Source organism: Carcharodon carcharias, chromosome 2 (genome assembly GCF_017639515.1).
Source record: "Carcharodon carcharias isolate sCarCar2 chromosome 2, sCarCar2.pri, whole genome shotgun sequence".
Classification (NCBI taxonomy): Eukaryota; Metazoa; Chordata; class Chondrichthyes; order Lamniformes; family Lamnidae; genus Carcharodon; species Carcharodon carcharias.
In genome coordinates this window covers 172,994,159-173,010,032 of record NC_054468.1, presented here as the reverse complement: position 1 = coordinate 173,010,032, position 15,874 = coordinate 172,994,159, and the positions used below count along the sequence as shown (strand labels likewise).

At 45.4% G+C, this 15,874-nt stretch overlaps 1 protein-coding gene across 5 annotated transcripts in view; it reads right to left on the bottom strand.

Annotated features, from left to right (window-relative positions):
* Positions 1-15,874, bottom strand: part of LOC121274754 (clathrin heavy chain linker domain-containing protein 1-like) — a 161,224-nt gene that overhangs the window by 126,037 nt on the left and 19,313 nt on the right. For 4 of the 5 annotated variants that reach the window (XM_041182107.1, XM_041182110.1, XM_041182100.1 and 1 more), the window contains one exon: positions 1,259-1,374. The exons of the other annotated variant lie outside the window; for it this stretch is intronic. In XM_041182107.1, the coding sequence (XP_041038041.1) occupies positions 1,259-1,374 (116 nt within the window). The remainder of the gene's footprint in view (positions 1-1,258; positions 1,375-15,874) is intronic. 5 annotated transcript variants of the gene reach the window in all.

The following is a 15,874-nucleotide window of genomic DNA, read 5'->3' as shown; positions in this document are numbered from 1 at the left end:
CACAGTTGGAGCTGATCTCAGGGCCGATCATCTGACAAATGGAAGTCACTGTCTCCCTTGAGAAATGGAGCTCTTTCGGCACTGCACCTCAGACATATTGAGGTAGCTGCATCGCCACCTGTAAACTATGGCAGCAGGATAGTGGTGTCTTCTGCGGCCCCTTCCACCTTGTACTTCCTGTTGGCCCTGAGCCCCTTGTGCCTGCGTCCTCCCAAAGGTGGCTCCCCTGGAGGCTGAATATGGACTCCTAGCCTCCTCCCCCTTCTAGCCCTCTCTTCCCCCTCAGAGGAGGTGTCTCCAGTGGATAGAACAATCCCCATTCCCAGGGTAAGGGAAGGCTGAAGTGTTATGTTTCCTCCAGTCCTCAACTGAAGCTTGTTCTTTCTGCAGCTCTGAGAATTGAAGTTATCCTGTTCACACAGGCAAGTAGCAGTAAGTTTAAAAACTAAAGTATTAACAACTCGCATCAGTGAACCCACTCACCCCTCTTAACCCACCCGTGGATGAGGTTTTTAAAAATGTGGCCTACTCGCCTGCCCGTTGTGCCCATGCGACGCACTGAAAATCGCACGGGCTGCAAAAAATCACTGTCAATCACTGCCTCAAGGGCCTTAACTGGCCTGTTATTTAATGGTGGGCGCGCCTTGGAACTCATAGCACGCCTGCCCTCCGAAATATTGCGATGGCGCGCAGTGACATCAGGACACACGCTCAACGACATCGCACATCATTTTATGTGTCGGTGTGTCAGGCCAGCCCCCACACACCGACGGCAAATTTCTGCCCAATGTGTTCTCACCTAACGAGTTCCACATAGCTCTGGAAACCTGTGTGCTGGCAATAAAGTCAGAATCCTTCGTTAAAGCCATAGTTAATTGCTTGTCTGCATATTTAAATCACTAACTCAACAGCTCCACAAGAATTTCCAGCGAGCCTGGGAACGTGCTCCGGTAAACCCGGAAGTGGGTGGGGTCGTTTTGGGTTTCTGACCAGCCGTCATTTTTCAGCCATTTAAGCCACCTGGCCAAACCCAAACTCAAACCTACCCCCAATTGCCATTTAAAATTCTACCCTTGAACTGTAACCTAACCAACATAATTTTGAGTGCAATTTGCACCCAATTTCCTGATTATGCCTAAAGTAGAATTTTATTTCCATACATCTATTGAATGGTGCGGTACCTCTGTAACAAATTTTCATCTCTAGCTTTAGATTGAAATTACACTACAACTTAAAGAAAGAAAAGAAACAGCTGTACCTTTAAGAGAATTTGCTTCTGTCAGACTTGGCAAAATGAATTCAGTGAGCAAAACACTTTTTTCCGAATACCCCCAAGCAGCAACTGCATCTGCCACTAGCTTTAGTCTCTTGTACCTGAAATGTGTGTAGAGATTTTGGTTAATGTTTGCCAAAGCTGTCACTTATGAACATTAGGTAAAAATAAAGGCAGTCAGAATTGTGTTCAACATGAATACAATTTTTAAAAATATAGATTACTTTTCTCAATTTTGCTAAATTTGCAAAAAATCTCAGTTTTGCAAATTATATCCTGATCAAATAAATTTATAGATATTATCGTCATGAAGATGTGCTTTATGTCAAATAATTATTTTTAACTCACCTGGTGGAATCCTGAATTGAACTTTTAAAAACATTACTTTTTAAAACACAGACCAAGAGTGACTTGAGATCACAGCCAAAGTTAATTACCCCAATTTACGTTGCTACATATTCCACATTCCAATTATTGGAATGGAGACAGTTTTCTGCAAAACCCACCAAAGACAATGACCTCCTAGGGAATGGAATGTGAAAGACTCCCATCTCCTGTTCTATTAATAGGGCATTAAGGCAATCACCTAAGGTATTCAACTATTGGAGAGGAACCAGTAAGACTAATCATTTGAACAATGGGATCCCGGCTAAGATAGCCTTTAAACATGAGCTAATCAAGTTACCCTTGGAATACATGGACAATGACAGCTCTGAAGAAGAGCCATACAGACTTGAAATGTTAACTCTTTTGTTTTTCTCTCCACGGATGCTGTTAGACCTGCTGAGTTTTTCCAGCATTTTCAGTTTCTGTTGGACAATGACCTTATTTGGACTCACATCCCAGCCCCACCACCACCCCGACAGTTGGAGACGAAGGTCACATAATAAGCCAATCCTTTGTATGTTTTAAATATTTGTTTCTCAGCAGAACTGAGGACAAGCAGCTGAGAGGGAAAACCCAAGTGGGGTTCTTCCTTCCTCCCTCTCTCTAATGCACCTGGCAATCTTTGAGCTCTACTGACCGCGAGAATCCAGAGATTCCCCTGTTACAAACAGAGACTTCTTAAAAGAAATTCAGCCCAACGCTACCAACTCCAGAGGAACAACCAAATCAGCCAGCTACACCTTTAAATTGGCAACATCAGGATCACTGAAGGAAAGTCTGAAGCCAGCCACAAAATTACAGATTGTATATTCCATTTACTTTTTATGGACTCTAATTTGATCAGTTTATCCTTCCCCACTCTCTAATCTGTATTTTTGTGTGTGTGAACTTCGTGTGTGTGCGTATGAAAGCCTGAATGTATTTTTATTATTTTACAGTGTGTCCTCACTTAACATTCTGCTTGAGTTCCTGAAAATCACAACTTTCAGTGAAAGGAATTTGAGTGAATCATAAGTTCCTATAGGAATCAATGTTAAAGCTAGAGTTTGGTTCCTTCAAACCTTTCTCTCCCAGAAAAACCAATGTACAAGTTGAAATACTGGATCATACATGTGCAGCACTGTGCATTCCTAGCTGAAATAACTTACAAAATAAAATGCATCACTAAATATAAAAGATTTACAATATATAATATAATTAAACTCTTCAAAAAAAAATTACAATACTCGCCACAGTACCTTTAGATCAGGCTTGCCTAACCCTCAGGCCACATTGCAGCCCGTGAAGCCCCTCTATGAGGCTCCCCAATGATTGTTGAAAATTCTGGTAAGGGTCAGTGAGTTTGAAGATTTCTGCAGGGGACTGTTCCTCCAAGCGTAGTCTATTTCTCTCCCACATGTGCTGCTGTGGCTTACTATTGTACTTACACCACAAGGACTGCAGTGATTCAAGAAGGCAGCTCACCATCACCTTCTCAAAGGCAATTAGGGATGGGCAATAAATGCTGGTTGAGCCAGTGATGCCCACATTCCGTAAATGAATAAAAAAAAACTTGCTGATCACAGAGTCACTGAGTCAAAGACACATGAATGGCACAGAAAGAAGCCATTCGGCCCATTAAGCTGTTGCTGATCACATCTCCTTAATGATGCCAGCAAACTCTTTATCACAAGGTGCTGACAGCATGTTTGTCAATCACAAGGTACAAGCAACCTTTTTTTTCTCTGCCTCTTAAAGAGAAGTTGGAAAAAGAGATTGCTACAATGGAAATTCATGTAAACTGGACACCAGGGCACACAAGCTGGGCACCAGGGTTCCAGTATGACAGATACAAACTAGAGGCATTAGTGGTGCGGCTGGCAGGAGATACACCATGGTCTTGAAAGCGGCCAGAAGTGCTCAAGGACAACCCTCAGGGGAGAGTGGGAGCAGGTAGCCAGGAAGGTCAACTCATGCGCTGGAATTTTACGCAAAAATGGTGACTCCAGCTCCCCCCCCAGCCGAAAAGTTGGGGGCAAGCCTGCCTCCGCTTGGCTAATTTGTTCCACAGCCATTTTATGGCTAGTGCGCCATTAATTGGCTTGAGGCCAGACTTGTGTCCCCATCAGGGAGGATGTCCTGACTCTGAGTCAGAGGGCCAGCAGCTCTCTAGGCCCAGCAGCACCACTGGGAATAGTGTCCAATGCTGGGACTTCACTGAAAAAGTCCCTGAAGAAGAGATGCCATGGACCTAGACTTAAAGTCTGAGGTTTCACTGGGACCAGACTACCAGGCCACAGAGGGTGGGGGGGGGGGGGGGTGTCAAAGCACTGGGTTGGAAAGGCCGGGGGGAAGCTAGCTTGGTTGGGGGCAGGGGGAGAGTGCTTCTGTTGGGCACAGGGTGGCAAACAGAAGGTATACCCCACCATCCTCTAAGCCCAGAAACCAGATTGCTGGACACTTGGCTCTGGTACCCACTGCCATGGGTAAATCCCAGTGACGACCGGAGGAGGCCCCTCATACGATCACTAATTGGCCACAAGGACTTCAGCTGGCCCATAGATGGGCGAACTGCCCAAAGTCTCCCCCACCATGAGTAAAATACCAGTGGAGGCAGGTAGGCGAGGAGCACAGTCTTACCTCCATGGCATCCAATTTTTCATCTCCTCCCCACCCGCTAACCAATCCCTGGAAGAGATAGGGGTAAATTCCAGCCCTTGAGTCTGGGCCCAGAGGACTTTACAGCAGCACCATTAGACGTCTAATAAATTCAAAAAGGTGATCAAAGGCAGTGAATATATCTTCACCTGACATCTCCTAAACACCACTACACCAGCCTCTCATACTTCTCAATGTACTACACCCCATCACTCACCCAGCAGCACTCCCCGGCATTCAACTCACAACTAATATCCAGATACTCCACCTCACATCCATACACCTACCAAACGCCTCAAACCCACCTCACTGCCTCCATATACCTACAGCTATTCAGCTATGACAGGCCTATCATCCAATCAGGTATCTCCTGAGCCTTGTTCAGAGGGTATTTCAGAATCAACCACATTGCTGTGGGTCTGGAGTCACATTTAGGCCAGACCAGGTAAAGATGGCAGATTTCCTTCCCTAAAGGGCATTAGTGAACCAGATGGGTTTTTACGACAATCGCCAATGGTTTCATGGTAATCATCAAATTTTTAATTCCAGATATTTATTGAATTCAAATTCCACCATCTGCCACGGTGGGATTTGAACCCAGGTTCCCAGAGCATTACCCATGGTCCCTGGAATACTAGTCCAGTGACAATACCACTATGCATTATGGAGCCAGCTGCGACAGGGTCCACAGCACTCAATATTGCTGGGAACATTGAGGATGATGGCACGTTCCTAACTTATGCCCCTACCCTTATGCCCTCATCTAAGGACCTGGCATGAGGAACAAGCTGCTGATGATCTGACCATGGATCTCTTGCTTCCCACCCCTATTTCCCTCACACCAACCTTCCCCTTTTGATTTCTCACTTTCAAGCACTCAAGAAGTGCTGCCTGCACAGCCACAGCAACCCAAGGAGGAAGGAAGAAAGCAGCAGCAAAGTGATGAAGAGGCTCTGCCATGACCTGATGCTCAAAGCCACCAAATACTAGCACTGCACCTACCTTTGCGGTTAGCATAGAGTTGAGATCAGCACCTGGTGAGTCACTGGGTATAAGTGGACCGCAAGCAAGGCAGGGATAAAGTATGATAAAAGCAAAAAACTGCAGATGCTGGAAATCCAAAACAAAAACAAAAATACCTGGAAAAACTCAGCAGGTCTGACAGCATCTGCGGAGAGGAACACAGTTAATGTTTTGAGTCTGTATGACTCTTCAACAGAGCAGTTCTGTTGAAGAGTCATACAGACTCGAAACTTTAACTGTGTTCCTCTCCACAGATGCTGTCAGACCTGCTGAGTTTTTCGAGGGTTAAAGTATGGTTTGTTTGCCAATTCACCAGACTATAAGGTGGCAACCAAATGGCAGCCTGCAGGGGAGCACTGAATGTCTCAGCATCTTGGTGTGCATGCCCACTGTCTCGTTGCGATTTGAACTCATGTCTCCAAGGCCTCTGGATTATTAATCCAGTAACATAACCACTATGCTACCATACCCCTATATCCCAAAAGAAAAAGGGTGTGAAAAATCTGATAGTTAATATGCTAATTGAGATATTGTTTTCCCAAAGGCAGGGAATAGTAAGCAACTGTTAGTTTGGTAGGCTTCTTATCTGGTTTTGGGTGCAAACAACAGAAAATAAAATAGAATCACCAGATGGACTCATAGGGGATAATTTTAATACTGGTGAATGGATGGGAAGAACTTTCTGCTCGTCAGGCAGGTGCATGTCCGACCCGACCGAGCATAAAATGACGCGTGATGACGTCGGGCGAGCTTCCTGACGTCATCACACACTCATGTGATAGTTCGGTTGGCATACGTGCGCCAGGGTCAGCAGCACGCCCGCTAACAATTAAAAGGCCTATTAAGACCATTGAAAGGGTAGTTGAATGAAATTTTTCGCTGCCCGTCCAACCTTACGGTTGGCGGGCAGGTGAAAAGGCCAAGTGGCCTTTGAATTTTTTAGGAAATCTCATCTACGGGTGGGATAAGGTTTCCGATAGCAAATAAAAATAAAAATAAAAATAAAAATTTAATTAATAACAAGTCTCTGCTCATGTTCCAAAGTCACATGAGCAGGGATATGTTAGATAACATTTTAGAAATCTCAATTTTTAATGTTCTAAACTCTTCATCTCCCTGAAGCAGCTCTGTGCCTCAGGGAGCTTTTCCAGCATGCTTTTGCGAACTTCTGCTCTTGCCCTCCTCCCTGACCACCCCCCACACAGGCAGCGCTGCCTTGCGCGACTCACGCTGGACGGGCTTTAATTAGCCTGCTAGTATGAACTCACAGTCGGGCCCCAATCGCAGGTGGCTGTCGGCATCCCGACCACCCCTGCCTGCCCCTGCCGAGTCGCCTGACAAGGGAAAATCCTCCCCCATGTGTTTAGGTACAGAGTGAAATCCGGGAAAAATGCAAGCATGTTGGGAGTCGACTCCAACAGACCAATTTCTGCACTTAACAGCAGTGTATTAGGCTGTGTGCACATCTCCAGAAAGGTAGATGGCCAATTTCAATATGTTTATTACAATTATAGCAATATTAACATAGGTTTTGAAATTTATTTTTGGTAGGATTTTCTGCTCGGCGTGCAGGCAGGTGCCCGACAAACCCAAGCGTGAAATAGCGGGCGATGACATCGGGCAAGCATCCCGGCATCATGGCGCACACATGCGATATTTCGGTCGGTGGGCGCATGCGAGAGACAGCAGCGTGCCTGCCAACAATTAAGTGGCCTTTTAAGGCCATTAAAGTTACAATTAGCAGTGATTTCTCGCTGCCCATCCAACATTACGGTTGGCAGGCAGGCGAATCAACCAGGCGGCCTTTGGACTTCTGGAGAAGCGTCATCCACGGGCGGGATAGGGTTTCCGTAATTAAATTTTTTAAAAATTGGCTGGGGGGGCAGAAATTTTCAAATATACATGTTAAGCTGAGTGAGTCCGCTGTGTGGACATTTCTCCGGAATTTTTAAAACTTTATTCATTGCTTTAAAATACTTCAACTCCCTGAGATGCTCTCTGCCTTCAGCGAGCTTTCATTGCACGCTCCCCGACACATGTGCAGACTTCGGCACTTGCCCTCCCCCAGCCCCACCCCGGCAGCGCTGAACTTCTCAGCGCACCTTTCACACTGGCTAGCTGTTCATTGGCCAACCAGCGTGAAATTGCGGCCAGGGCCGTTCGCGGGCGGGGGACCATTTCCCAGCCACTCCCAGGCCCGCCCGCCACACCCACCCACCACACCTGTCAACGACCCAAAAGTCTTGTCCCATAGGTTTCCCTGGCTTCCTGGAGCTCGTCAATGAAAGCAACAGGAGGGTGCCGGCAGTAAAGGGGAGGCTGAAGCCATGAAAGGGATATAAGCTAATAAGTGCTAACTACTCACAGCCACTTTCTTTCCTGCTTGTGTGAAAGCACTTGCGCTGAGCAGTTACTTTGGACACTTTGGAAGCGTTAGCTGACTTTGGATGCTCAGAGATCTGATCAGCACCTTGGAGCTCTGATTTATCATATGAGCATGGTTGTCAATTACACTTTGTTAGCTTGGACCTCAAATGGGAATCACGATGAGCACCAGGAGCTACACCAGCAGAAGCCTGCTGCACACAGATCTGTAGCTTCACGAGAGAGAGGGAATTAGCAGAGATGCAGCTTGTATGAGGCCATACCCAGCAAATAAGATATACAGGTAGAAGCTTCTTTGAAATGTTGGAACGCCAGTGTTTCAGGAGGCTCAGGGTATTGTATTAGGTGACAGCAGACAGTTGCAGCCTTATAGAATAAAACCTGGTGTCCACACTTTACCAGTGGCTAACAAAGTCACCGCCCTCAACTTTTTTGCCTCTGGATCATTCCGGGGTGGGTTCAGAGACATTTGCAGGATCTTGCAGAAGACAGTGTAGAAATGCATAAAACAGGTAAGTGACTGCTTCTTAGTGATGTTGGCAATTATCACCTGTGTTGACATCAGAAAGTATGAGAGTTGCTCAGGTTTGCAGCTCCAGCTGACTACCCTCAGCTGCAGGGGGTCATCGACTGCACACATGGCAATTAAGGAACTTATAGATCACCCAGGAGTGTTTGTCAACCAAGGGCTTCTAATCCATCAAGGTACAGCTGATGTGCAACCATAAAATGATCTTTATGCAGGAGATTCACAAGATTCCTGGGCAACTGCCGTGATGCTTTGGTCTTAGAACAAGTCTCTTCAGAATCTTATGTTTCAATAAGGCCAGTTCTCATTCTTCTAAATTGAAATGACTATAAATCCAAACTGCTCAACCTTCCTTCATAAGAAACTCATTCATGCTAAGAATCAGCCTAGTGAACCCTCCCTGAACTGCCTCTAATGTGGCAGTTCAGTCTCCCAAATATCTCTGCACCTGGAAGCAGAGTTACCAGCTGGCTGCTCGGAGACGGGGAATAACCACTGTTAAAATGTGGCTGATGACACCTCTCAGAAACCCAAGGAATGAGATACAGGAATGATATCAACAAATTACATATGACCACCTGATGTATCATTGAACAAGCCATCAGTATTCTGAAGATGGACATATCTGGAGGCACCCTTCAGGACACACCAGTCAGGGTCTCCAGAATGGCCCTGAACATTGCACAGCAGCGAGAGTTGAATCATGAGGAAGAACAGGGTACAAAGCACAGAGCCTCCTCAGTTGATTCAGAGGAGGAGGAAAACAAAGAGGAGTAGTAAGAGGCGCAAGGTGATATGGGCAATGTATTACCAGTGGTGCACATTGTTGCTCAGGTGTCCTCATTTTTGTCAGGTTCACTTAAACCACCACCAATCTTGATACACACTCTGCCTGTTACTGCAGTATTCAGCTTTTTTAGAATACAAAGCCTCAGTGACTTCCCTTATGCAAGTGTGCACAGAAAGCTGGGAGCTGCTGCAATTATCACCTGCTCCAGTATAGAAATAGTCCACGCATGAAAGGACATGGTCACCTTCGAAGCTACTGGCAAAGCTGTCTTCACGCTGCTCCTAGGTTGTAGTTGTGGCTGCAGCCAATAGCAAATTTCAGTGAGGACATTCCAGATCAAATTTATGAATCAAACCATGCCATATTGTGTACTAATCATCCATTTGCATAGCCTTAATTGTAGTAGAAGGATCTGGTACCTAGAGGGTTAATATGGGACTGAGTACAGTACCTTCCACATGGTGATGTAAGAAGGCACATGACCTACAGACAACCCAGAATCATCCATGAAGTTGAGGCCACCGACCCTGAAAGCATACCACCTTTCTTCCTGGGTGACCTCAGACGATGCAGCTCTTCCTTCTGGAACACAGATATCTCAGTGAATGGCCATCTAATCAACTTTAAGTTAGATTCCATCAGTGGAGTGACAATCCTATCACATGAGGAATCATGGCTCCAAGGAGGCTGGGTTTGAACGACGGACACACCAGTCTACAACATGGGGAGTCCAACTCCCGGTCATTGGTATGATTCAGGAGCCACTGAGGTAAGGCAACAAACAGATTATGGAGCCGATGTATGTCATGTGGAATCAACCCTTTTCACTCCTCAGCAGACATGCCTGAGTAGCTCTCGATCTCTTTCAATAGGCAGAAGATGTGAAGACAACCATGGTCCCCACCCAGCCTGATAGGCATCCTCCCGAAAACCCAACCACTACACACCATTCAAGTGTTGGCTTTATTTGTAACCTCTCTTCTCTGCGGAGCAGGTCTGCTCTTCTTCATTTCAGGTCTCCAGACCTGCCCAAGGATCAGACCAACCCACCGTTAGGTTACCGCAGCACCCGCAGTGGAGGTGACCCCAAAGCTGGAACAACTTCCAGGGAAGCCTCTGCCTCCACCAGCGGCCACTGTGCAGACGGTAGAGACGTCGACCAATGCACAGCCCCAACAACTAGCAACAAGCATATTGAAACCACAGCATCAACTGGAACCAGGTAGCAGCCTCACGCAAACACAATTATACAAAGATGAGCTACCTCTCTACTCTTCTTCCATCCACAGAAGTGCTCTCCCTCAACTGCAGAGAGCTTCCCGACGCCAGAAAAGGAGAAGAAGAAGAAACACCACCAACAACCTGACAAATACCACTTTTGCCCACACAGAAAGAAACAATCACCACTCACTACAACAAATCATCGCCACATCACTCAGACCAACCAGGCGTGGTGCAGCATCCATCAGTGGAAGAAGCGCATGCAGCCATGCCTTCATCCTGATAAAACCTTAAAACCACCGCCAAGATCAAGAACCTCTAGAGCCTACCACTCTCCCAAACGGACACAAAAAAGACATGGCAGGGGTACAAGACGTCCAGACCATCCAAATCTCCAATTTCAAGAACTTGAAGGGGAGAGATGGGGTTAATAGTAAGAACTTTGTTGATGCCTGCTATTAATGTTGTGACGTTAATCATGAAATAGTTCAGAGTTAGAATAGTTTATAGTTGCAAGTTTATGGTTAAGTACACAAGACTTATAGTGATGTAAGACATGAAGCAAACTGTAAGTAAACTAATGTCAGTCTATATCCAGTGAATAAAAACTTGGGGGGAGGTGTAGTAGAATGATCTGGTACCTAAAGGGTTAACATGGGACTGAGTACAGTACCGCCCACATGGTGATATAAGAAGGCACATGACCTAGAGCTAAGGTCCAGCCTGGAGATAGGTAGCAACATGTAAGGACCTAGTATGGAGTCCTCTCCATTCCCTTACCCTCTACTGTAAATAAGTATATAGTTCAGTACCGTTAATATGGACTTCTTTGTAACTTCAATAAGACTGCTTCATGGTATCTAAGCAGTACACATCATGGGTAGCGACAACAGAACAAATCATTAATGCTGTCTTCCTTGTGCCTTTGCTAGTAATGCAAGCCCCATGGCTCCATAAGTAATAAGACAAACTCTTAAAAAACAAGATATTTGGTATACAAATCATACTTTTTTCAAACATAAACCAATGTGGATTGACAGTTGGTTTATAAATCTCATTAATGACTTGTTTAATCTTTAATGGGTCAGTTTCTTTTATAAAAACTATATTACTGCATCTGAAAATGCTTTGTAAAAAACTTTTAAAACTCCGAGATATTATCGCCATACGTGTTAAAGAAGGGTCCGCCTCCTATCACAGTCACTATTGTCTGAAACAGCTGTCTAGTTATAAGGTGGAACGTAATCCACCTAATCCAGTTTAATGGATTAATACATTAAAAATATTTTTATCCACAGTGGAGTAAATATTATCACTTCCAAATCAGAGTTATTCAAAATAAGATAGCTGCAGTTAAGTTAATATACATACATCAATAACAATTGACAGGTATGCACCCTCTGGTCCTCTGGGTCAATCCAGCAAATTCCACACAATTGTGATACCTTGTATATCAGCAAGAACCTGTCACCTTCAGCCTGTCACAATTACCCTAAGCAGTCCAGGTTACAATACCTCATTCATTGCTATCCTCAGCTGGTTGATCTTCTGAAATTGCTCCAGCATCCTGCCTGGTCCCATGGGTGTTTGGGAGAGTCTCACTGCTCACTCATGCTCTTAGCCTATGATTCCAATGCTTTATCACTGTCTGCACAACTTTGCTAGGGTTTAGAGGTGCTTCAGTGGAGGGAAGGTGACTCTAGCACTATGGTCCTCCTGCTCACCATCTTCAGCAAACCCTGGACTATTGAGCTGAGCTCCAACCCCCGGTTCATCATCTCCACCCTTTTCCCTGTGGGGTAGTTTAACTTTAAAAAGAAAGCCAACAGGAACATCAGGGCCTTGCATAGCTGTTCCTCATAACCAATTCACTGGTCACCAGACAGGGTCAGCAATCTGGTTCCCTAAACAAATGTCAATAACAGAAAAGTTGGGAGACTTCACTTGCAGGATCATAATTGAGGCTAGATTTGACTGATAACATATGTCTCTCACAATCAAATTGCAAGAGTTAGCATGTCTGTTTGACTGAACTAGTGCTCCCATGCAGTGCCACCCTGGTGACTGCAACATGGCTGGTGGAAGGCTGCTGACTTTCAGTGGAAGATACTGCAGATGGCCTTACAGGAAGGCATCAAGCAGCTGTGGGCCTAGTAGACCCAGCTTCAAACTGCACTATCTCGGCATGGGCGGTGGCAGTCTGGACTAGCAGGCTGACAGTCAAAGGCAAGGGCACCAGTGGAGTGGTGGTGGGGGGAATGAATGCTGTCATTCTAAGAGAGGACAGCAGGTTTGTGCTCCACGGAGCCACTGCTACTCCTTCAGGGTGGTGCCTCAGCAAACCTAGTAATCTGTTGGAGGACAGATATCTAGACAACTATGACATCCTGCAAGTCTCTCTGAACACTGGTATCTGCAGCCATGATGGCAGCAATGAGCTTGCATGAGAGCAATCTCAGCTTTCATGGTAAGGTAAGCTTGCATGAGAGCAATCTGAGTTTGCAAGACAGTAGGTTGACCTTGCATTATGGAAGGCTGAGCTTTTCATGCAGCAGCCAGGTAGTGGCTTCTATTTGTGCTGCAATAAAATATGAGAGATCAGCCATCAGATGCTGCATCAGTGTTCTCATGATGTTGACCCCTATTCCAACTGGAAAGGATGGGCTCCAAGCTCTGCACAAAACCACGTGCAGATTGGTGCTAAACTCCCCAGACTCTTAACAGTGACCACAGGCTTTCAGGCAAGCCTGCTAATGCACTGAGCTTTTCTGTAGGCTGCCCTATCTAAGTCCTCATCTAAGTCCTCATCTGAGTTCTCTGCAGTAGAACTCATGTGTGACCTCATCATCTGGCTAGCTGGCAAATCTACTTTCATTGTGCCCTGGCTGTAGGCTACTGATGTCCAGTGTTTCACCATGTGTTGATCCCACCTCAAGCTATCTTGTAATGTACATGCACTGTTGGTACTAAAACTGGTAACTGTGAGTGTGAGAGCAAACGATAATACTTTTTCTTCATCATTCTCTTCCTGCTCTTCTACCTCTGACTGTTCCAATACTGCCTAGCCAGATTGCAGTTCTAGGGTATCTTAAAGCAGAAATGCACAAAGTTTCTGCACAAAGGTAGGGTTGTGGTGAAGACCATAAGACATAGGAGCAGAAATTAGGCCATTCGGCTCATTGAGTCTGCTCCGCCATTCAATCATGGCTGATAAGTTTATCAACCCCATTCTCCCGCCTTCTCCCCGTAACTTTGATCCCTTTACCAATCAAGAACCTATCTATCTCAGTCTTAACTACACTCAATGACCTGGCCTCCACAGCCTTCTGTGGCAATGAATTCCATAGATTCACCACTCTCTGGCTAAAGAAGTTTCTCCTCATCTGTTCTAAAATGTCTTCCCTTTACTCTGACAAATGGATCCTCGGGTCCTCGGGTCCTAGTCTCTCCTACTAATGGAAACATCTTCCCCACATCCACTCTATCCAGGCCTTTCAGTATTCTGTAAGTTTCAATCAGATACCCCCTCATCCTTCTAAACTCCATCGAGTATAGACCCAGAGTCCTCAAACGTTCCTCATATGTTAAGCCTTTCATTCCTGGGATCGTTCTCATGAACCTCCTCTGGACCCTCTCCAGGGCCAGCACATCCTTCCTGGGATACGGGGTCCAAAATTGCTCCCAATATTCTAAATGTGGTCTGACCAGAGCCTTATAAAGCCCCAGCAGCACATCCCTGCTTTTATATACTAGCCCTCTCAAAATAAATGCCAACATTGCATTTGCCTTCCTAACTACTGACTCAACCTGCAAGTTAACCATGAGAATCCTGGATTAGGACTCCCAAGTCCCTTTGCACTCCAGATTTCTGAATTCTCTCCCCATTTAGAAAATAGTCTACGCCTTTATTCTTCCTACCAAAGTGCATGACCTCACACTTCCCCACATTATATTCCATCTGCCAATTCTTTGCCCATTCTCCTAAACTGTACAAATCCTTCTGCAGCCTCCCCACCTCCTCAATACTACCTGTCCCTCCACCTATCTTTGTATCATCTGCAAACTTAACCAGGATGCCCTCAGTCCCTTCATCTACATCATTAATGTAAAATTCGTGGTCCCAACACTGACCCCTGCCAAACTCCACTAGTCACCGGCCACCATCCTGAGAAGGATCCCCTTATCCCAACTTTCTGCCTCCTGCCAGAAAGCCAATCTTCTATCCATGCTAGTACCTTGCCTCTAACACCATGGGCTCTTATCTTACTGAGCAGCCTCCTGTGCGGCACCTTGTCAAAGGCCTTCTGGAAATCCAAGTAGATAACATCCATTGGCTCTCCTTTGTCTAACCTACTCGTTACCTCTTCAAAGAATTCTAACAGATTTGTCAGGCATGACCTCCCCTTGATGAAACCATGCTGACTTTGCCCTATTTTACCATGCACTTCCAAGTATTCTGAAATCTTATCCTTAATAATGGACTCTAAAATCTTACCAACGACCGAGGTCAGGCTAATCGGCCTGTAATTTCCCGTCTTTTGCCTCACTCCCTTCTTAAACAGGGCGGTTCTATTAGCGATTTTCCAGTCTTCGGAGACCCTCCCTGACTCCAGTGATTCCTGAAAGATCACCACCAACACCTCCACTATCTCTTCAGCTATCTCCTTCAGAACTCTGGGATGTAATCCATCTGGTCCAGGTGATTTATCCACCTTCAGACCTTTCAGTTTTCCTAGCACCTTCTCCTTGGTAATGGCCACCTTACTCACCTCTGCCCCTCGACTCTCTTGAACTTTGGGGATGTTACTCGTGTCTTCCACCATGAAGACTGATGCAAAGTACCTATTCAGTTCCTCTGCCATTTCTTTGTTCCCCACTACTACTTCTCCAGTGTCATTTTCCAGCGGATCAATGTCCACTTTTGCCTCTCTCTTACCCTTTATATATCTAAAAAAACTCTTGCAATCTTCTTTTATATTACTGGCTAGTTTACCCTATATTTAATCTTCTCCCTCCTTATTTCTTTTTTAGTTGTCCTCTGTTGGTCTTTGTAGGCTTCCCAATCTCCTGGTTTCCCACTGCTCTTCGCCGCATTGTATGCTTTCTCTTTAGCTTATATGCTGTCCCTGACTTCCTTTGTCAGCCGCCATGGTTGCCTCGTCCTCCCTTTAGTATGCTTCTTCTTCCTAGGGATGAATTTTTGCTGCGTCTCCCAAATTATTCCCAGAAACCCCTGCCATTGCTGTTCCACTGTCTTTCCTGCTAGGCTCATCTCCCAGTCAATTCTGGCCAGCTCCTCCCTCATGCCTCTGTAGTTGCCTTTATTCAACTATAATACCGTTACATCAATTAACTTTGTATCATCAGCAAATTTAGATACGTTATACTTGGTCTCTGTGTCTAAGTCATTAATATAGATTAGAAACAGTTGAGGTCCCAGCACTGATCTTTGCAGCACTCCACTACATATTGGCTGCCAACTTGAAAATGCTCCATTTATTTCTATTCTCCGTCTATTTCTATTCTCCTTTTATCAGTTCTAATTAATTACGCCCAATTCCATAAGCTCTTTCCCTTGAGTATTAACATTTTGTGCAGCACATTATCAAATGCCTTTTGGAAATCAAGT